The sequence below is a fragment of the Acomys russatus genome, chromosome 8 (assembly GCF_903995435.1).
Source record: "Acomys russatus chromosome 8, mAcoRus1.1, whole genome shotgun sequence".
NCBI classification, from domain to species: Eukaryota; Metazoa; Chordata; class Mammalia; order Rodentia; family Muridae; genus Acomys; species Acomys russatus.
In genome coordinates, this window is record NC_067144.1 from 19,169,032 (window position 1) to 19,192,637 (window position 23,606).

The following is a 23,606-nucleotide window of genomic DNA, read 5'->3' on the forward strand; positions in this document are numbered from 1 at the left end:
CAGGGTTTCTCTTGTAGTCCTGACTGTCCTCGACTGGCTTTCTAGATCAGGCTGGCCTCGAACTCACAGAGATCCACCTGCCTCTGCCTCCCCGAGTACTGAGATTAAAGGTGTGTGCCACCATGCCTGGCTGTAATTAGTATAGTTTAACGTTGAGACTTTGGGTGTTTGTTTTTGTCTTTGGTGGAGAGGGATTCATACAGGGTCTCACATAGCCCAAGGGTGAGCTTGCTGTGTAGCTGGAGATCTCACCTGGAGCCCCTAACCTTTCTGTGTCCACATCCCAAGTGCTATAAATTACAAGTGTGTGTCACAGTGCTCATGTGATTATTTCTTTTCTTTTCTCTTCTTTCTTTCTTTCTTTCTTTCTTTCTTTCTTTCATGTCCTTGAGACTCAGCGTGTAGTGCGTAGAAACTGTGAACTCTGAACCCTAGGGCACATAGTGAGCATGTATGAAACAGAAGCCCTTACAATTTTTTTTTCTTGTAGGTCCGAGGCTACCCAGAGCCCCAGGTAACATGGCACAGAAACGGACAAACCATCACCAATGGGGGCCGCTTCCTGCTGGACTGTGGAGTGCGAGGGACTTTCAGCCTTATGATTCACACTGTCCGTGAGGAGGACAACGGGAAATATACCTGTGAAGCTAGCAACAGCAGTGGTGCCCGCCAGGTGACAGTGGAGCTGACCGTAGAAGGTGAGTCCCATGGGGCACTGTGATGGAAGCTGAGCTGCCAGTTCTAGGGTCTCCTGCTGCATGTCAGCCATCTCTCAAAGATGGAGGGACTTAGAAGAGAAGCCACATCCGGTCTGGGGCTTGGGACTGTCAAGACACATGCTGCAGCCTTTCTGTGAGTCACATCACACCAAGACTAAAACATACCCCTAGTGGTGACCTTACAAACGGACGCCTGACCCATCTTTCGCTCTCCTTACCTGTCACCTCACCGTGGCCAAGCCTTGCTCTCACTTGACAAGACCTCAGGATTTCACCCTGTCACTTGCCCAAACAAGAGCTCTTGCCCTGATCCTTCACCTAGCTGGCACTCACGTTCCTCAGGCCTCTCTGCTCAAACATCCCCAATTTAGAGAACCCCCTTTAGCCCCCCCCCCAGCTTTCAACCCTCCTTTTTCTAAACTCCCTAACACTTTCTCTTTAGGCCTTGTCACCCTCTCACCACCCATTATACGATCTGAGACACAGGGCCACCATCTTGTCTATTACTATTTTCTTCAGCATCTGGAGCAGTCTCTGCACCGGTCCATACCAAACGTTCGTGGGAATGAACGGACAGGATTTATCATCACTAGCATCACTATGAAGATTAGTGTTCACTATAAGGAATATGTAACTTAGAAAAGAGTACGTCTATTGATTAATGCTGGTCAGTTGTCTTCCCCCCACTTCTGTGACTGAAATAATTTCTGCTAACTTAAAAGCGTCTGGGGGAAACATTTGACTATAAATAATCCTGAGGTTTGTCACTGGGGCGCCTTCCTGGCAGGCCAAAGCTGCTCTGCCGGGTTGAGCATTCCATATCAGGCCACTGGCAGAGACTCAGGGTCTGATTCTGGGAGGACAAAGGGGCCTGCCAGCCCCTCATATGTAAGACATGCTTCCTCCAAACCCTTCTAGGCCTTTCGGGGAGCTGAGAAGTGAGGCAGCTGAGCTTGCTCTTTTGTTTGTTTGTTTATTTGTTTGTTTTTTCTGAAGACTGTTCTCCTAATCTCATTTACAGCAGACACTGTGTGAGCAATATAGATAGGTTAAGGTAGCCTTGGAAGATTCTAGAAGGGATGAGTGCACCTGGGCCAGTGGCCATTCCTTGGCCTCTTTTCTCTGTTTCACCACACAAGTTCCACTGAGCAGAGCACACATAGTTTGGATGCTTTCCTTAAATTCTTTAACTAAGTGACTCAGTCATTCTAATGACCTTCAGGTTGCTGGGGTAGAGGCATTCCAGACAGAGGGTGGCTTCCGGTCAGAGTCTCAGGATAAACTTGTCAAGAGCCATTTCTGTTCTGTGCCGTCCCTATACTAACTGATCACAAAGCCTCAACTTTGACTATTGAGGCCCTTGAACAAAAATTACCCTATTCGCTTCCTTTTCTGGTTTCCTGTTTGGAACCAGGGGTGGAGAAATGCTGAGTTATGAGTCACAGTCCAAAGTCCTGATCCCAACTTTTGCCAACATGGCGTGTGACCTGAAACCTCTGAACCTTGGCTTCTGCCGAAAACGGATGTGGATTCCAAGCTTTGCAGTCTGAGTTAGCCCTTATTTTCTACGATCCATATTAAGGAAGTCTGGGGTATGTTGGGAGCATAGGGGAATGGAATTATATAAAACCAACACAATCAGTTATGGAGGCACATTCCTTTATTCTCAGCACTCAGACACATATCTGAGTTCAAAGCCAGCTGCTCTACATAAAACGGAGATAACGGCCGAGCATGGTGGTGCTCGCCTTTAATCCCAGCACTCAAGAGGCAGAGGCAGGCAGATTATTGTGAGGCCAGCCTGGTCTACAAAGCAAGTCTAGGACAGCTAAGTCTACACAGGGAAACCCTGTCTTTAAAAAACAAAACAAAACTGAGCTAACGTGTGAACCTTCTTCACGGTTCCTACTGTTCAGGAAGTTGGATCTGCTAGCTCAACACTGTGAGAACATTTCCAGGTCATGATAAGAGGAGAGAGACAAGGAGGCAGGACAATCACAGTAGAGCAAGACAGGCCTCATGTTCCTCCTCTTTCTGCGGGTTTTAATTGGGATAGACCAGCCCAGGCACTTAAGCTACAGTTAAAGGTGCTAAGCCACTCGATGTGGGTGGGGGGAAGCTCTGCAAGGTTATATGTGTGCTCTCAGCCACTGAGCCATCTGCTCAGTCCCAAGCTTCCTTTATTCTCCCTCCCTCTTTAGTCCTCATCTCTTTCTCTCGTCTCACCTTGGTGTTTCCTAGACTTAGGTTTTTCCCAGTTGCTCACAGCCCTATCTGTTCTTCCATTCATTATGTATTATTGAAAATGCAGACTTTGTAATGGCATAAGGAGCAAGAGAACTCCCCTCAAGACACTGACTTTCATCATCATCATCATCATCATCATCTAAAAGTATATATGGGATTTTTATTAGATTGGTGTATGGGATGCAACTCAGGTAGTCCAGCAGTGACAGTCTAACTCATGCTGTAAAGGAAAGGCCAAGAATTCAGTACTTGTTCAGTCCACGAGGCCGATGTCTCAACAGTCCCAATCTGATGCTGGCATCCCTGCAGGATTCCTTCAGTCTCTGTTGGAATCCCAAAGAAGTTGGTTCTGATACTGGCAAGGGAGTGCTGCAGCAACAGAACAGATGAACTTTTCCGTGGGAGTAGAGGAAAGTAGGCAAAAAGAAAGTTTCCTCCTTCTGCGTCCTTTCATCCCGGCTGCCATTAGAAGATGCTGCCCAGAAATAGGGCGGGACTTCCTGCTTCAAAAAATCTAATTAAGAAAATCCCTCATGGGTCTGCCTGGCAGCTCAGTGTCAGTTGATTCAAGATGCAGTCAAGCTGACAACCACGGTTAGTTGTCCCAGTTTCCTTCTTTTTTTTTTTTTTTTTTTTTTAAGTGTTTTAGTAGTCTTTGATAGACCATCCTCTCTCAAGATCCACACCCAAATGAGTTGCTTACTGATGCAATGAATTGCTCTAGGTTTCTGCTTAAAATACCTTTCCCATGTGCTGTCTTTGCCAGCCAATGGCCCCAACCTCACACCTGCACAGGGGGTGACTGTAAAATGGCTAATAAGACATCACACCAAAAGATTGGTGCCTCAGATTAGATAAAACATCATCTCTGATGGCTTCCTGGTAAATCGGTGAGATTAGTGCTTCATGACTTAGGTATGCAAGAGGCTGCTTGCCCCTGGGCTTCATGTTCCTTGGAAGGTCACAGCAGACAACTCCAGAGAAGTAAACTAAGATGGAGGCTTGGCCCCTAGAAGATGACTCTAAAAGAAATGTTATCTTCTTTCTGTTAAATATCTACAGTTTCTCTACAGAGCAGATGTGGATACTTAAGAAATCACTTGCTGGGGCTGGAGAGGTGGCTCAGGGGTTAAGAGCACTGGCAGTTCCTCCAGAGGACCAGAGATTGATTCTCAGCACCTACATAGAGGTTTCAAACTATGTGCAACTCCAGTTCCAGGGAGTTCTGCCACCCTCTTCTGGTCTCCTAAGGTGCTGCACACACAGGCATGCAGGCAAAGCATCTGTACACATAAAATAATAATAATGTAAAATTCTTGTTTAATGAAATCACTTGTAGAAACTATTTAGCTAGTCCACCTTCCAGTACAAAAGTCCATGCAGCTACTCTTTGAACTCCATGAATGACTAGGAAACAGTTTTTCTTCTAAGAGGTGGGTACTTTTCTTTTCCCAATCCTCTGAGGAAGGGTTGTTCAGTGTATCAATTTCCTGGGGCCTCAGACAGAACCCTTGAAACGTCTAGCCCTGTAGGTGACCTTTGGCCTCCAAGGAGGCATGTATCCCCTAGTGAGCATCACAGTGTAGGAATGTTGTGTGTGTGTGTTCCACCAAGAGTGAACTGTGAACAGGAAGAGAGCACAGCATGAGCAGTTGTGTGGGGGAAGAGCTCTGCTTACACCACAACCGGAATCCCTTGGCAGAGGCACTTTAATATTTAAAGATTTATTTATTTATTATTATGTGTACAGTGCTCTGCCTGCCTGTACACCTGCAGGCCAGAAGAGAGTGCCATATCACATTACAGATGGTTGTGAGCCACCATGTGGTTGCTGGGGACCTTTGGAAGAGCAGTCAGTGCTCTTAACCTCTGAGCCATCTCTCGATCCCCCTCCCCCACTTTAATACTTATAGTTAAGACATGCACGGGACCATGAAGACTGTTTGAACCGACATGTGACAGTCCATAGCTTCTTAGAAAGTGGGGCATCTGGGCAACCCCACTCATTCCCAAATGCTCCCTGTCAGGTGTCACCAGATCCTGCTGTGTCATCTCCTACACAGTTCTTTCCTTTCCATTGCCAGTGCCAGCATCTGGGTCCTGCTTCCCAGTGGTCTCCCTCTTTATCTTGTCCTCACTCCAGTGTCCACGGCACTGTTTAAAATACCTATTAAAAACGCACGCCAGATTTTACACCCTCTCCCTTTGAATCCTTCCATGACACGTGCTGTCAGCAAGGCCCTGTGGGTGTGACTTGGCTCTTGTTTGTGTCTCCAGCCCAGAGACCTTCAAATCCTCCCCCGGCCCCAAAGTGCCGAGGGTGCATCTCTTCATCTTCTGTCCAGAAATCCTGCTCCTCTTTTGACCTCAGCAGCCATCCCTTATCACCCTTGGGAGCTGGTTAGGTGCCCTCCCAAGCTCTCAGCAGCAGGGCACAGGAGAAAGGTAGGCTGCTTCAAAGAGAACAGAGAGACCATACTGCTGCAAGGACATCCACGCAGAACAACTCCCCACCTTCTAGTGTCGTGCGGCACCCCCACCTTCCTTTCGCAGGTATCAAGTCTGATCAGCCATAGATCAAACCCCAGCCATTTCTCCAGCACTAAAACCGCTGGCTCCAAGCAGGAACAGCACCGCATCCCCTAGGGGAGAGGGCGTGGCATTCACATGGCTCCTTGTCTTTTCCCAGTGGTCCAGGAAGCTTGTGGGCAGTTAGTGGGAAAGTACTAGGAATACAGTGTGTGCTTCACAGCAGGGATCGTCCCCTTCTTCCTTACAGTCTTGCTAGAACAATACTCCAGAAACACGTAAGCCAGTGGCTCTGTGGCCTCCAATAACACCCAGGATATTTTTTTTTTTCTTTTTTCTTTTGGTTTTTTGAGACAAGGTTTCTCTGTGTAGCTTTGGCTGTCCTGGACTCACTTTGTAGACCAGGCTGGCCTCGAACTCACAGTGATTCGCCTGCCTCTGCCTCCCAAGTGGCGTGCGCCACCACCGCCTGGCTTCACCCAGGATATTTTAAGTTGTGAAAACTAGCTAAATAATTTTAAGAAATGATTTCTATGTAGAGAGAAGCCTGGAAGTTATAGCTTAAAAATTATACACAATTTATTTTGTGCACATTTTCTACTAAGTGAAATACAGTCATGTACACATGTACATATAAGTACCATATTTATATATGCTTACATACATCACGTGTAGATCTGAGGAGCACTGACAAAGCTAGAACCAAGTAGTATTGTATTATATTACATTATATTATGTTATATTATATTATATTATATTATATTATATTATATTATATATTATGGAGACATGTGAAATATGTATGTCTCATTAGGATTTTTGGCTTCTTACCTGTCTTTAAAACTTGAGGGCAATATGATGAATTTGTGGTTTGAAAGATCACATAGTGAAGTTACAGATGTAACTGTGTTGCAAGAGAGTGTATTGCAAGGCATGGTGGGAATTTAAGGCATAGATAAAGTTTCTACGATAACCTTTTACTACTCGATTCTGTAGCATAAGACAGAATTGTTTTGGTATCACACCTGAGATCTTTTTTTCTCAATTTATTTTGCTGAGTTACCTTTTAAGGCTATTTATGCTTTCTTAGATAATGTCTGCTATTTTATTCTAAAACAATTTTATTTTCATACCCACCTTATTCCTCTTTTTCCTAAACTTCTTGATGGTGTGATTTTTTTTCTCATTCATTTGTAAACTCCTGCTTCCCAAGTTCTGCAAACATCTGATCTCCTCATTATCCTCCGGCGTGTTTCCTCAGAACCATTACAAACCGTGGTGCAGAGGATTATGGTCTGCCTTCTGTGTCACCTTGCTTTAATTAAGGCTTTACATGAATTTCTGAAACCATGTACATGGCCAATTAGCCGTGAACTTCGATTCAAGGTGGCCCAGGCATGACTAAACGCATGTTATGGGAGTGGGATTTATTCTGATAGAGTGGAGAAGCACTATTTTAAGCCTTCTGTAAGAAACACTTTGAAGATGGCTCACGTAGGTTGACCATTTCTGGTTCACCCGGAACGGCCAGAGTTTGCTCTAGTTCCCCTGACGTGATTATTAACCGTGTCTTGTTTGGTGCTGAGAGTCCTGTTTGCATGATGGACAGCATTGCCACACACTTTGGGGAGCTTGCCACCTCCTTACCCACGTGACCACATCATTCACTTTTGGGTCTGCGTGTTCTGCTTCTGTTCAATCTTCTTAACATCTGTTGATGAAAAGCACCATGTTTCCTCTTAGCCCCTCCTCTGTCAGACTTTCCCTCCCAAAACCTGGCAGCATGCCTTATCTTGTCCTTTAGAAATCTAAGATGGGTGGTTAAAATACCTTCAGTGTCTTGGGCTCTCCCTCCCAAATCGATCCAGTCCTCATCAATTCTCTCCATTTGCTCCTCCATTTCTGGCATTCTCTCTTAATCTCCTTTCCGCTTATTTTTCCACCATCACCTTACTATTCTGCCAGGTTTCCATACCTTTGCAAAATTAATCTCACCTTATCTGACTAGTTATAACTTGAACTCTCCTTCATGCTGTTGCTATTCTTAGTCCAACTTCTCTTTGTTGTGTTGTAAGCTCTCTGGCATTAACTCCTATTGGTGTGAGCACTCCTCAGGTCCAGCGTAGCCAGCCACTTATTCACTGCCCTTGAATCATACTGTAAGTCACATGAACTCTGACAGAGAAGCACCTGTGAGCAGCGTTCTTTGCTCTTCGACAGTGAAATCCCATATTTTACTTGTTTTGGCTTTTTTTTTTTTTTTTTTTTTTTTTTTTTCAGGAATTTCAGGTTTTGGATTAAGATGTTTAGTTCTTAAGGTTTTTTTTTTCTTCAAGCCGGGCATGATGGCACATGTGTGCATTGTCAGCACACTCCAGCTGGCACCGTGTGCACTGAGGTGCTCTTACACCATCGGCACACTCCAGCCTGCACAGTGTGCACTGAGGTGCTCTTACGCCATCGGCACACTCCAGCCTGCACAGTGTGCACTGAGGTGCTCTTACACCATCGGCACACTCCAGCCTGCACAGTGTGCACTGAGGCGCTCTTACGCCATCGGCACACTCCAGCCTGCACAGTGTGCACTGAGGTGCTCTTACGCCATCGGCACACTCCAGCCTGCACAGTGTGCACTGAGGCGCTCTTACACCATCGGCACACTCCAGCTTGCACAGTGTGCACTGAGGCGCTCTTACACAATCAGCACACTCCAGCTTGCACCGTGTGCACTGAGGTGCTCTTACGCCATCGGCACACTCCAGCTGGCACAGTGTGCACTGAGGTGCTCTTACGCCATCGGCACACTCCAGCTTGCACAGTGTGCACTGAGGCGCTCTTACGCCATCGGCACACTCCAGCTTGCACAGTGTGCACTGAGGCGCTCTTACGCCATCGGCACACTCCAGCTGGCACAGTGTGCACTGAGGTGCTCTTACGCCATCGGCACACTCCAGCCTGCACAGTGTGCACTGAGGTGCTCTTACGCCATCGGCACACTCCAGCTGGCACAGTGTGCACTGAGGCGCTCTTATGTCATCGGCACACTCCAGCTTGCACCGTGTGCACTGAGGTGCTCTTACGCCATCGGCACACTCCAGCTGGCACAGTGTGCACTGAGGCGCTCTTATGTCATCGGCACACTCCAGCTTGCACCGTGTGCACTGAGGTGCTCTTACGCCATCGGCACACTCCAGCTGGCACAGTGTGCACTGAGGCGCTCTTATGTCATCGGCACACTCCAGCTTGCACCGTGTGCACTGAGGTGCTCTTACGCCATCGGCACACTCCAGCTGGCACAGTGTGCACTGAGGCGCTCTTATGTCATCGGCACACTCCAGCTTGCACCGTGTGCACTGAGGTGCTCTTACGCCATCGGCACACTCCAGCTGGCACAGTGTGCACTGAGGTGCTCTTATGTCATCGGCACACTCCAGCTTGCACCGTGTGCACTGAGGCGCTCTTACACAATCAGCACACTCCAGCTTGCACAGTGTGCACTGAGGTGCTCTTACGCCATCGGCACACTCCAGCTGGCACAGTGTGCACTGAGGTGCTCTTACGCCATCGGCACACTCCAGCTTGCACGGTGTGCACTGAGGTGCTCTTATGTCATCGGCACACTCCAGCTGGCACAGTGTGCACTGAGGTGCTCTTACGCCATCGGCACACTCCAGCCTGCACAGTGTGCACTGAGGTGCTCTTACGCCATCGGCACACTCCAGCTTGCACCGTGTGCACTGAGGCGCTCTTACACAATCAGCACACTCCAGCTTGCACAGTGTGCACTGAGGCGCTCTTACGCCATCGGCACACTCCAGCTGGCACCGTGTGCACTGAGGTGCTCTTACGCCATCGGCACACTCCAGCCTGCACAGTGTGCACTGAGGTGCTCTTACGCCATCGGCACACTCCAGCCTGCACAGTGTGCACTGAGGTGCTCTTACGCCATCGGCACACTCCAGCCTGCACAGTGTGCACTGAGGCGCTCTTACACCATCGGCACACTCCAGCTGGCACAGTGTGCACTGAGGTGCTCTTACGCCATCGGCACACTCCAGCTTGCACGGTGTGCACTGAGGTGCTCTTACACAATCAGCACACTCCAGCTGGCACCGTGTGCACTGAGGTGCTCTTACGCCATCGGCACACTCCAGCTTGCACTGTGTGCACTGAGGCGCTCTTATGTCATCGGCACACTCCAGCTTGCACAGTATGCACTGAGGCGCTCTTACGCCATCGGCACACTCCAGCTTGCACAGTGTGCACTGAGGCGCTCTTACGCCATCGGCACACTCCAGCCTGCACAACTACTACCCTATCTACTTCTAGAGCTTTCTCATTACCACAAATGGGAATCTCATACCAACAATTTCTCTCCTCCCCCAGGCCCTGACAGCTACTTACCACCCTTTTTTCTCTGTGGATTTGCCTGTTCAGCACATTTCTTAGAAATGAAGTCATAAAATATGTGACCTTTGTGATGAGCTTTCTTCACTTCGCATACATTTCATGGCTTGTTCATGCTGTAGAGTATCAGTACTCCATTCCTTTTCATGACTGAATAATATTTCATTACATGAATATACTACGTTCTGTTTATCCATTTATACAGACAAAAATTTTTACCAAAGATCAGTAATAATACTTATCAATAGCATGGAAAAGAGCAGTAAATGACATGTGATGTGCCTCTTAAGCAGCTGGGCATGCGGACACTTCCGTTGTATGGAGCGTGTACGAGAAGCTACAAAACCCTGTTTCAATGCCAGATTTCACTTGCTTTGTCTCCTCTTTTCAGTGGAGGGTGTGAGTACATTGCTCATCACTTTGGCTTTTCTTAATATGTATTTGTAAGTTTTAAAAATATAGCTAGGGAGGGAGAACAGAAAGATACAAGTGAGGGGATAACAATTGGGATGTAATCTGAATAAATTATTAAAAATAAATAATAAAAATATATAGCTAGTATTACTGAAAGTAAAATACAGCTAAAATTATGGAGCACCCCAAACAACCACTATTAACAATGCTTTTCTGTTTGTCTCCCTCCAACAGCATAGAAGGGTCCAGCAGCTTAACTGGACCCTACTGTCAGTTGGGTCCGTTTAGAGCTTGTCTCTCCTCTGGTCAACTTAAAGTTTCTTTTAACCTTGACTAGAGGATGGGATGGCCGACCCTGCTCCCTCTGTGGTCATACAGAACAGAAGTGCGTCAACAGTGGCCACTGACCCCTGACATGACAAGTTGGATGTGACGCAAGGGTTTGTTGTCAATCCATCTCACTGCTGTTCTGTTGGAATCTGCAGATATCCACTGTGGGCTTTAGCCTCTACACTTGGCTTCATTCCTGTACTGTCCTGTAAATGTAATAGGTAGGAGACTAAGGAAGCCCAGAAGTTCCCTGTAAATTCCCCACGGCAGACACTTGCTTATATGAGAATGACAACTGAGCCCTCGTGTGGGTCTTACATAGGCTGTCACATGCATTTGCAGCTTGTGGTAGAAAAAGAACAACTTCCAGGGTGGTGGATGTCTCAAAAATGCCCTTTCCTCCTCCTCTTTCTAACTAAAAAAATATCAAGCAAATAAACAAAACACTTTTATGTAATTATGTTGCTGCATAGTTATTTTTTGGTCCTGTTATATATTCCTTCCCCCAGCTGCAGCAGCTAGATAAAGGGTTCCTGCCTACCTGGTCTTTCTGGGTTTGCTATTTAACTGTTTCCTGCCTGCTATGACAGCAGCCCATCCAGGCTCAGAGGCAATGAATATATTAGCTTCTTAGCTGGAACCTGCGGTGCCTAGCATTGTAGCACCTTGGCCAGGACTGGCAGTGCCCCTGGGGGGCGGGCGGCACTTCTGGTTCAAGGGAGGTGTGGCTCTATGGTGGCTCCTTGCTGTTCCCTCTCTGCTTGATGCCATTTGCTCAACCTTCTGCGGGAGAACTGAATAGCGACTACCTCCATCATAAATAGACATGGGAAGAGATGTGCACAGGCATCTCCGTCCCTTGCTTAAACTGAGTCATGTTCTGGAACTGTCCTGGATCTTTACAGGGTGATGCTTAACAGTAGCCAATCCAAAGTGATAACCTCACAACTCAGCAAAGAGGTAGGGTGTTCTAGAACTTGGGGGACCTGATTAATTCCTGAACCGCTTTAGCTTCTATGACTTTACACATGTGACTTCTCAGAATTTCATCTTTCTTACCCACTGGAAAAAAAAAAAAGATGGCAAGGGGGCTGGGGAGACAGCTTAGCAGTTAAGCATATTTGCTGTTTTTACAGAGGACCCAGTTCCCAGCACCTACATACTGACTCACAGCCATCTGTAACTCAGATTCTGGGCGATCCATCACCCTCTTCTTGCTTCCACAGGCACCAAGCATGTACCTGCTGCACATATATATACACAGACAAGCACTCGTACACAAAAATAACACTTTTTAAAAGTGGAAAAAGTAGTGAATTACCAAATTCATTTAGTTACTACAAGGGATCTGTGATCCAATGTTTTTGAGACACTAACCTGATACCTATAGTGGGCTAGCACGTGCACACCCGGGTCTACTGTTAGCATCATTGTCCCACCTTCTCCCACTGTGGAATCTGCATGAATCATTGCCAACATTGGTGGATGCCACCTGGCCCTGACTCTTTGTTTGTTTGTTTGGTTGGTTGGTTGGTTGGTTGGTTGGTTTTTGGTTTTTCAAGACAGGGTTTCTCTGTGTAGCGTTGGCTGTCCTAGACTCGCTTTGTAGACCAGGCTGGCCTCGAACTCACAGCGATCCGCCTGCCTCTGCCTCCCAAGTGCTGAGATTAAAGGCGGGCGCCACCACTGGCCCTGACCCTTTAGCCTTCTCTCTGTGTGTTACTTGCAGGGAATTTTATGAAGAAGCATGGACAGCCTGTTCTCCCCAAAACCTCAGGGTAAGTTCTGGAATGTTCGAGCCACAGTAAGGGTTGGGTTGGCTTTTCCTGCTGACATGACAAGCATAGGTCTGGGGCATAAGTCTTGTGTCCTGGGTTATAAGAACTGAAGAGTGGGAGCCCAGCGGGACACTGTGCATCATTCCCCCAGCATCTTCTGACCTGGCAGCCTATAGGTACCACCTTTGGCCCAGCTGCTAAATACTAAGGGGGTGGAGGAATGCGTCTATGGTCTTCAGGGTATTCTAAAAATCAGGCTAGCGACAGATAACAAAGTTAAATGAGTAAACCTAGAGGGAGCATTAACAATAGCTGCTGTCGCAGACAAGCCCCAGATCTCAATGGCTCAACCCAAGCTTATTTCTCAGCTTGTTCTTGAGTGGGTGAGAGCCTTCCACAGTCTCTCCCAGGGGCCTGTACTTCCTCTGTTGTGCAGCCCCATCTCCTGGAGCCTTTCTTCCTAGCAAAATATTGGGCAAACCCAGAGTGGAGACTCTTGCTGGAGGTTCCCATGAGTCGGCCCTGGAAGTTGCATACAACAAGCATGCTCTTGGTTGGTTGTTCAAAATCCAGGCTTTGGGCCAGAGCTCAGTAGAACTGAGGTTTAAGGCAAGCCAGTAAATGCCATGAAGCTGCGTACCTATGTGGTAGAGGTGATACGTTCTTGTGCCACTTTTATTCCCAGAGGAGACAAGAGAAGGTGTTTGAGGCATAGAGTTGGGGAAAACAACTCTTAAATGGTTTCTGAGCACAATTTAAGTGACTTAGGCAGGCGTAGAAGAATTGAGTTACCCTCCAGTGTAAGTCTGGATTCTCTGTTGCTCTCTTTCTGGGGACAGATTTTCAGTGGAGACTCGTCCTAGCATGTGGGGCGAGTGCCCACCAAAGTTTGCCACCAAGCTGGGCAGAGCTGTGGTCAAAGAAGGGCAGACGGGGCGATTCTCCTGCAAGATTACTGGCCGCCCTCCGCCACAGGTCACCTGGCTCAAGGTGAGGTTCTGTCCGCCTAGACTCTGACCCTGGCTGGGAAGCCAAGGAGTTCAAACCCTGGGGCTAATGGGAATCTGTCTTTCTACTTGGTTCCTCCTGTTTCAATCCCAGGCATTTCCCCCAAAGCTCTCAGCATGTGTGACAGTGACATTTCTCTTCCAGTGTCTCCCAGCTGTTACTCAGACCACGGTACTCTTATCCTCACTCTTACAAAACAGCACAAAGCTTTTTGTTTAAAGACAGACTAGGCATCTCAAGAGAAGGACTTTGAATCAGGGTGCTAGTCTTCAGGTAACAGCCCTATGGAGGTGCTAGACAAGTCACTCAATCTCTTGGAACCAAGTCTCCTTGTCTCTGGGGTTAGGAACAATGCCTCAGCATGTTCGGGGACACTCCATGTGGAAGTGCTTTCCAGGCCGTTCATAACAGGACAAAGTGAAGAGACAGGGAAGAGATGGTGGTGCCAGGCAGTGAGAAAGGTGAGGATAGAGCAGGGCATCGATTGAGGGATGTCGGGGACAGTGGGATCAAGGCCAGTGAGAAAAGAGGCTTTTCAGAGGAGAAACGAGTGAAAAGGAGTGGTAGGGCTCCTTTTACCTACGTCTTGATTCCTCTAAACTCACCCTCGGGAAAACGGAAGGCAAAGAAAAACAGAAGTGAGCAATAGAGGATGCCCTCCCATGCTTCTCCCTTCAGAGAACCACAGGTCTCTTGAGATAGTTTCCACACGCTGGCTCCAAGCCTGTGCAGAGGCCTCAAGGCTGGGTGCTCAGGTGGCGATCGTTTTAGTCTTCTTTCTATTGCTGTGTTAAGCACCGTGACCAAAAGCAGCTTGAGGAGGAAGGGGGTTTATTTGGCATACACTTCCACATCACAGTCCATCACTGAGGGAAGCCAGAGCAGGAACCTGGAGACAGGAACTGAAACACAAACCATGGAGGAGGGTTGCTCACTGGCTCGCTCTTTCTAGCTTGCTCAGTTTGCTTTTTCTTTTTCTTTTTTTTAATATTTATTTGTTTATTTATTTATTATGTATACAGTGCTCTGCCTCATGTACCCCTGCACGCCAGCAGAGGGAGCCAGACCTCATCATAGATGGTTGTGAGCCACCATGTGGTTGCTGGGAATTGAACTCAGCACCCTTGGAAGAGCAGGCAGTGCTCTTAACCTCTGAGCCAGCTCTCCAGCCCTCAGTTTGCTTTTTCCTACACACTAGGACCGCCTTCCCAGGAACAGCATGGCCCACTGTGGGCTGGGCCCTTCCATTATCAATTATCAATCAAGAAAAGCCTCCACAGGTTTATCTATAGGCCAGTCTGGTGGGACTATTTTCTCACTTGGGGGTGGTTCCCTCTTCTCAGATGACTCTAGCTTGTGTGAAGTTGACAAACAAAACAAACAAACTTGAGATCACTATGATGAATGCGTGGAGACTACAGAGCAGGGTTCTTCTGCATGCCCAAATCCTGGCATCCATTCCATAGGACTGGTGAGAGGCAGGGTAACTGGGTCAGAAGGAGAGCAGACGTCCGTAACCAAGCTCTCCTACTGCCACTTGTAGGGAAATGTCCCACTGCAGCCAAGTGCTCGTGTGTCGATGTCAGAGAAGAATGGTACGCAGATCCTGGAAATCCATGAGGTCACTCAGGATGACATGGGTGTGTACACGTGCATGGTGGTGAATGGGTCAGGGAAAGCCTCCATGTCAGCGGAGCTCTCTATCCCAGGTATGTATGTGTGCGCGGGGGGGGGGGGATGCAGAGGGACCCTTTCCTGGTGTCAGGGCCCTTCAGAGGAAGCTAATTTTTTACATCACTTGTGTGTAAACACGTGGTACAATGACCCAACCATGCATCTTCAAGGACAAAATTTTTGACAGAAAAAAAGGGATGGGCCGGCAGCGCAGACCAGACCCAGAGGAAGATGCTATGAGCTGCCCCCCTAACTAGGCCCTGCTCCTGTGTCTTCAGTCCTTTCTTGTCCCTCAGGTAGCTTTTTCATAACCTCTGGCCGTTGGAAGAGTGGGTGTCGCTATCATTCCTGCCTGAAATCTAACGTATCTATTCTGTCCCTCAAACCAGATGTGTGTAAAGTGAGGATATGGCCGCTCCAAGGGAGAGTGAAATTATACCATACCTTTCATTTAGCTGTAGTTAAATTAAACTTCTCAGGTTTTTAATTGTAGATAGGAGGGAGAGTGCAGCCAGAGGTATCTGGAAGGGTCCAGAGAAGAAAGACTAAGTAATAGATTAAACACGAGATGGGAAGAACAAGGAAGGAAGAGAAGAAAGGGAGCAAAGGAGAGAGAGAGAGAACCACGGGGGTTTGTGGCTGAAATGGCAGTGTTCTGTAGGAATGAGACGGTGGGCCAAGGGAGTCCGTGAGATGGGTAGATAAGTTTAGGGCAGGAGGTGGGGCGAGAAGGCCTGAGAGGAGCCAAGGCACCATGAGCCTGGAGGCCAGCATGTGGTTTTGTATGCTAATTAAACACCTCAGCGAGTTTCTTTGGGACTTGACAAAATGCTTTCTTAACATAAATCTTTCTACCCAGGATCTTCCTCACCAGACTGGACCTGTCAACAATAGCGCTCTTCCTTGCTTTCATCCTCAGCCCCTGTCAGCTCTTCCTTTGCAACCTCTCTGACCTCCTGCTTACAACTCTCTCGCCTTCCCCAAGTCCAGCCTGGGGAAACCTGAACGTGGCAGGGCGGGGGGGGGGGGGGGGGGGGGGGGGCCCGCAAAACCCAGTGCTCACAGGTTTCATTGGTGACAGAAAACACTGGGCTTAAGGATCAGAAAAGAAAGTGACCTCATCATCTTCCTCCGCCTTTCTCCCACACTTCTGGCTATGACTGTCACCTTTTTTAAAAGAGTTTTTTTTTAAGATTTATTTTGTATACAGTATTCTGCCCGCATGTGTGACTGCATGCCAGAAGAGGGCACCAGATCTCATTTTTATAGATGACTGTGAGCTACCCTTGTTTGAATGATGGCGCTCTTAACCTCTGGAGCATCTCTCCAGCTCGATTTTCACCTTTTATATCTCTTTCCTTTCCTCAGAAACTATGCCTAATTGCTCTATCTACTATCTGTCTATCTCTCCCTCCTTCCTTCTATTTATGCATCTATCATCTGTCTGTCTAGCTATCGTATGTATGTATGTATGTATGTATGTATGTATGTATGTATGTATGTCCTCTTTTTTTTTTATTTGTTTCCAGAGTTCACAAAAAGAAACTCCTGTGGATAAACATAGTTAACTGAAACAGGTCTCAAGGATCCACCCTGACACATTCCATGAACTGTGCCCACTGGTATTTTCTGTTCCACCAGATACAGTTATAACAAGAAAGCCCAGTCCTGATTAAAGAATGTGACTTGGCCACTCCCTGTGGGTCAGGAACAGTCAGGCCTCTGCAGCAAGGTTGAGCCACCCTTCCTTTATTTTCCATAGCCTTGCATTTAAGCACCACTCCTTCTTAATGCACTTAATACTTAGTAACTAAATGATTCACGACTGGTTTTTTTTTTTTTTTCTTCAAAGTACTCAAAACCAAACAGTATAAGGAAAAAGAGACAGGAGTGATAAATGTTCTTTCCTCATCATGCTGGTGGCTTTCAGGTCTTGTAATGGCCACCTTCCTTCCTTCCTTATTTTTTATTTTAAAATTTTTTCCAGACAAGGTTTCTCTGTAACAGCCCTGGCTATCCTAGACTTGCTCTGAAGACCAGGCTGGCCTCAAACTCACAGAGATCCACCTGCCTCTGCCTCCCGAGTGCTGCGATTAAAGGTGTGCACCACCACACCTGGCTGTAATGCCCATCTTTCAACTAGTATATGTTTTGGAAATTTCTGTGATAAAAGTTAAAAAGCAACAGACGTGGTAAGAAAAAGAATCTATTGTATACTTCTTGGGAGAATACAATGTCATTTTTTCATATGTTTTAAAAGTACTTGTCTATCCAAATGGACTTGGGGCAGATGGAGTTTGAAGGCTAAAGGTAACTAAAAGCAGTTGGGTTTGGCGTTCTCATCGGAAGGTTTGCCCCTTGATTCGTCTCTCCATTGGTTTTGCCTCCTTCTGTTTGGTGAAGAGGAACAGAGTCCATACCTGCAAGCCCCAGCTGCTGATGGAAAGGCCAGGGGAGGGAGGTGGGGAGTGGGGGCGGGCAGTAATTTTTCAGCCTACCCAAAGCCCCAAGCGGGGAAGCTCTGTAATAAAGGAAAAAGATGTCACCGTATCATTGTCTCTGGTTGGCATATAAGATAATCCACTGTCTTTCCGCTCCTCTTCCAGGTTTGGACAATGCCACTAGGTATGTCTTTCTTCATAATTGCTATGCTGCAGAAATGCCCTGGATTTTCAAGTCATTGTGTAGGCAGTGAGGGTTGGCTTGGGGAGGGTCGCTTTATTTGGGGTGCTTTATGTTGTTCCCCCGTGGCAATTTGCTGTCTGGTTTGACTAGAGATGCCATTGGTATGACAGTCCCTGGAACGCTCAGGGCTGCCGTCTTCTTCAGTGTCCTCCCAGTGTCTTCCAAAGAGGACCACACCCAGACGGCTTTACTGCCATTCCAGGCCAGGTTCCTCTGGCCTACACGATGGCTTCCTTCCTTTCCAGATGTGAGGCATAGGGTAGATGTCAGGACACAGGGGAGAGCTGACTGGATGCTGTAGAGAAAGGCTTTAAGCCGCCTCACATATGAAATTACAAGTGTGATCTCTGTGAGGAATACTGAGAGAAAGACGCTGACTTCAATTACTGAATTGAGAATGCACTTTGCGAAAATTCCACATTTGAACTCAGACCCGAGAAGTGTAGCCTTAGCAGGTGATGAAAAGCTCAGGAGAACATGTTCCAAACAGAAGGACCAATGCTGGCGAAATGCTGAGAGGAGGGCTGTGGGGCCCAAGTAACCCCCACATGACTGTAGTTGTCTGGTGGGCTGCAGGTCAGTGGCTTCCGTGGCAAGTGGCAGCTAAGGCTCTGTGCCACTGTGATGCGCACCTTTTCTCCTTAATAGAGTAGAAGGCCGAAAATGCCTCGAGCTTCACGTGATACAACTCAATTGGTCTTTAAAAGGTTGGCTGCAGTAGATATTTAGAATTGGATTAGAGAGAGGCTTTTCGGGCAAGGGAAGCCTATGGTTGCTTTGAACTCCAGAGCCCCAGGGAAAAGAGATACACCAACACACAGGGCTATGGGTGGACGCAGAGGACAGCAAAGGTCAAGTGTCTCCTGTGTACTGGCACGCTGTGTACTGGACACAGAGCACGCTGCAATGCTTGGCTGTTAATCTCCATCTGTGGGTTTTGGGATACTTGAAATCTATACCGTGGAAAGCAATGTTTGCAAAGTAACCAGACAGCCGCTGTGGCCCTTTCTCCCTCTCCCCTCCTGACCCTCGTCGCTATGCAGGTCATTTGGGAGAGGATCCAAGGTCCCCAGTCCAGACATCAGGAAGGAGGTGACCAATGGAATCTCCAAAGACCCAGAGACTGTGGCTCAAAGTAAGAACTGCTCGAGCCCCGAGAGGACCGGCTCCTCAGCCTGGGCCACAAGCAGCCACCTGAAGTCCCTGCAGGAGCCCACGGTGAAGATGTGTGAGGATTCTCTCAGAAAGATGGTGCAGTCCTCCGCCCTGCAGAAGACCTCCAGCACCATCACCCTGCAGGCTGTGAAGGCCCAGCCAGAAGCGAGAGCGCAGGGCTTAGGGGCCTTCTCTCCTTCACGAGAAGAGAGGAAGAGTCTGGCCGCCCTTCAGCAAGCCACACTCCCTACCAGACAATGTGGTCTGGAAGGCTCGACTGGGAACAAGTCTGTTAGCAGGAACATCCCCACAGAGAGCCAAAGGAAGTCCATGATGCCCAAATTTGAGAATCAGCCCCAAAGCCAAGAAGTCACTGAAGAGCAACCAGTCAAGTTCATTTGTGAGGGTGAGTAGTGCTGGTTCCTCGATGGCCACTCCTTTCCTCCAGCGCACAGCCAGTATCTATACATCCCTCGAAACTAGGTCCCCTAGGGAGCTACCTACCTTCCAGGGTCTTCTCTGTAGGAAGTGCTCAGCCTCTAATGCCTTTGTTCTCTGGAGACACATCCAAAGGTCACCCATTGCTCCTTAGGAAGTGGAGCCTCGCCCCTGGGGTTGCCACCATCATACACTGCAGGTGCCTTCTTCTCCGTCCTCCTTTTCCTGTTCCTGTCTCACCTGGAGAATGGGCCCATCAGCCCTGCTCTCCCCCACCTCAAGACCCTGCCTCTCACAGGACATCTACTCAGTGAGTGCAGAATCCCAGAAGAGGCAGGCTTGGAAGTAAGGGATCAGTTCCACCCAGCCTGAGTTTTTCCCTGCCGGTCAGTCTCTCCCCACCCCACCACAGTGCTTCCTGCAGGCACATGTTCCACACCTGACCCTGTAGTTTCAGGGATACCAAAGCCAGAAGTGGCCTGGTTCCTGGAAGGCATCCCTGTGAAGCGACAAGAAGGCATCACTGAGATTTATGAAGATGGTGCAGCCCATTACCTGTGCCTGCCGAGAGCCCGGAGGAGGGACAGTGGGAGGTACAGCTGCACAGCATCCAATAGCCTGGGCCAAGTGTCCTGCAGTTGGACCCTCCTGGTGGACCGTGAGTACATTGCTCCTAGGTGGATTCTCAGTGTGGTGTCTTTCATAGGTGATGCCTATGCCTCAGGCAGTTCAGGTCTGACAGCTCCTCCCCCTAGTCTCCAATAGCCATCCTCACCCACAGGCCAAGGGAAATGGCGCTGCTCCCACCCCCTGATTCTTAATTAGATGTTTATTACAGAATCACCTTAAAACACTCTCCAGTTCAAGACCAGGTCACAGCTACATGTTTTAGGTTCCTGGACTCTCCATGCGGTGCCATGTTCAGCTGTAACCACAGAGAATGAGCATTCGCTAAATACACAGACTTAAAAAAATATGAGAAGGTGGGGTGCCGTGCCTTGTATGCTTATTTAGTATCTGTTTATAGAAGCTGTGTGTTTTCATTGTGCAGGACTTAAACCACATATGAACTTCTGGCTCCAAAAATAAATATTTTAATGTCTTTTAAACAAAATCAGCATTGTGCTTGTTTGAGCGTTGCTTTCTATCCTATTTCACTCATGTAACATAAACATCTTTCTATATTACTTAATATTTTTGAAGGCATACTGCTTTTTAGTGGCCGTATAATATTGGGAGAGTGGGCGTGGGTAATTTCAGCATCTTCTCCCTTTGTTGACTGTTTCTCCTGTTATCATTTTCCCACTGTTGTAAAGAAGCTGTGACAAATCAGACAGGACACACAGCTCAGTGGCAGAGGGCTTGTCTGGCTTGCATGAGTTCCGGAGTTTGATCTCTGGCAGCAGAACAAGAGGGAGGAAGGAAGTCGGTCAGTCAGTCAGTCTGTGTTTCCATTTGCTTTTTTGTAAACCTTTTCCCCTTGGGCTGGGGAGAGGACTCGGTGGGCAAGGGAACTTGTTGCCTCACGGCCTGAGTTTAAACCCCAGGATATACTCTGTGAGAGGAGAGAAAGCGCTCCCAGAAGACCTCTGACCTCCACACCCTGGCTACAGCACGGGCACACATGCACACAGCCATTCACAGACACTAAATAAGTTTAATCTTTAAAAAAAAGTTCTTTCAAATACATATTGCACTATTGTGGACCCTCTGTCCAGGTCAAACTATTTGGTCAGCTTGCTGAACAAGACCACAGTAGTAGAATCACCAGGTAGATACACAAAGTTGGGAGCTCTACAGGACCAACAACCTTTGCAATGTCATTTTAGTACATGAATTTCAAGGGCAGACATGGTGCTGGAGAAGGAGCTGAGCTGAGAGTTCTTCATCCAGATTGGTAGGCAGAAGGAAGTGAAGACAGATGCAAGGCCACACCCACTCCAGCAAGGCCACACCCACTCCAGCAAGGCCACACCTACTCCAGCAAGGCCATACCTTCTAATAGTGCCAGTCCCTGTGAGCCTATGGGGGCCATTTTCTTTCTTTCAAACCACCACAGAAGGAGAGCTAAAAGACCACAAAGTCGGCTGAGCTTGGAAGGTGGGGTTAGTTTTTCTCAAACCTTGGTTAATGTCTAGAGTTCTGGGAAGCATGATCTGCAATCTTTGTGATGATTCTTTCTGCTTTTATGGAGTAGATTGCAGAGGTATTTGTTTTGTTGTTTTGTTTTGCTTTTCTCTGTTTTTCTAGAAGTACATCCCATTCCTCTATCTTCTTCTTCTTTTTTTTTTTTTTTTTTTTTTTTTTTTTTTTTTTTTTTTGTTTTGTTTTGTTTTGTTTTGTTTTTTGAGACAGGGTTTCTCTGTGTAGCCTTGGCTGTCCTGGACTCCCTTTGTAGACCAGGCTGGCCTCGAACTCACAGCGATCCGCCTGCCTCTGCCTCCCAAGTGCTGGGATTAAAGGCGTGTGCCATCCCCTATCTTCTTAAGGTTAAGGTGTCCAACATCTTATGACCTCTCAGCAATGCAAATCTCCCATTCATTCTTGGCAAATAATTTACCAAGACAGTCTGTGACATGCATGTTATTTGGCATCGGGGACCAGCTCTTTCCATCCCCCTTCCTTGAACTGCAGAAAGCCTGTCTTCCTTACTCACATATCGCTTCTATCCTTCTACCCTCTGTGGGCATCTTATCCAACAGTGATGACGCTACCTCCAGTCTTTCCTCTTCCCCCATACAGAGAAATCACTTCTGTTACCTCTCTATTCTTTTTTTTTTTTTTTTAAGACAAGGTTTTTCCTTGTAGCCTTGGCTGTCCTAGACTCGCTTTGGAGACCAGGCTGGCCTTGAACTCACATCAATCCACCTGCCTCTGCCTCCCGAGTGAGGGATTAAAGGCATGCGCCACCATGCCCGGCTTTACCTCTCTATTCTTTCACATCAAAGCGCACTTGCTCCAAGAGGAGTTTCTGCACACAGCTTCCGCGCATAGCTTCCATTTGACCAGAGTGGCAAACGTTCGCTGCGAATGTCTATAGGGTAGGCTTATGTCAAATGTTCTCCTTGCATTGCTTGGTTTATTTTACTGAATGGTACCAACAGCCTCAATAGATAGTTATAGTTACTCCCATTTTCCAGGTGAGAATACTGAGCCGCAGTGAAGTTAGGTTGCTTTTTCATGTGCCTTATAAAAGATACCCTATTTCTAACCCATGTTGGGTAGGAATATAATCTTGCCAGTGACTCTGAACAGCTCCTTTCTAGTGAGGGAATCTGGTGGTGATTCAGAGAAGGTGTAGATGGTGCCTTTCTACAGACCTTGGACCAGTTGCCCCTTCCTCCTGCCAGGCCTGATCAGAAACACCATTGCTCCCTCTTGTGTCTGCTCGCTGGCCGCCTACCCGCCTAAGGTCTAGAGGAGAGAGGGTGTTGGCTGTGAGCTTTGCCTCACTGTGGATCTGACTGTGGGAAAAGATGAGCTTCATCCATAGTGTGGGCTCATGATAGTACCCTCAAAGGATGATCACAGTCACGTGAAGACAGGTGCCTCGACGGAGACAGTCCCTCCGAGCTTATGAGCACTTTCAATAGCCCCAAGTATAGCTTTCCTATCTCTCTCTTAAGAGCACCAGTCATATCTAATAAACACCAAGCCCAGTGCCCTGGTGACACTGCTGTATTATACTCTGACTGGTTTAAAAGCCAGCATCTGCCCCTGTTGCTCTTAATTAAGGTCCCCCAATTCTTTTGTTGTTGTTGTTGTTGTTTGTTTGCTTGCTTGCTTTTGGAGCCAGTGTTTCTCTATGTAGCCTTGGGTAGATCAGGTTGGCCTTAAACTCACAGAGATCTGCCTGCCTTTGGCTCCTGAGTGCTGGGATTAAAGGCGTGCACCACCACTGCCCAGCCTAACGTCCTCGTATTTTAACATGTTTCCTAGTCTACACTGTGGAAGGCTTTGACCTTTGTAAGTTCAGTTGGCACTTCTCTGAGAGTAGAAAGTTCATCAGCTCTGCCCTTGGTCACACTGACTCTTTGACCTAGAACAGGGTTTAAGCCACACTTGGAAAACACATATGAATCTTTGCCATTTGATTCACTTTTGGAATTGGAAACAAAATGATTACAATAATTTCAAATGGAAATATCCCCCACTGTAGGCCTATAGTTTCTACAAATAAGATACTGATTTGGACCATGTAGTAAGGCCATGTGAGAAGTGA

At 47.6% G+C, this 23,606-nt stretch overlaps 1 protein-coding gene across 1 annotated transcript in view; it reads left to right on the forward strand.

Annotated features, from left to right (window-relative positions):
• The first annotated feature begins 471 nt into the window (after nt 1–471).
• Mylk (myosin light chain kinase) overlaps nt 472–23,606 on the forward strand; it is a 132,285-nt gene continuing 109,150 nt past the window's right edge. Inside the window, exons 1-7 of the mRNA XM_051149861.1 lie at nt 472–698; nt 12,376–12,424; nt 13,264–13,414; nt 14,976–15,141; nt 17,713–17,731; nt 18,835–19,352; nt 19,836–20,042. Coding sequence (XP_051005818.1) covers nt 599–698; nt 12,376–12,424; nt 13,264–13,414; nt 14,976–15,141; nt 17,713–17,731; nt 18,835–19,352; nt 19,836–20,042 — 1,210 coding nt within the window. The 5' untranslated portion in view covers nt 472–598. The remainder of the gene's footprint in view (nt 699–12,375; nt 12,425–13,263; nt 13,415–14,975; nt 15,142–17,712; nt 17,732–18,834; nt 19,353–19,835; nt 20,043–23,606) is intronic.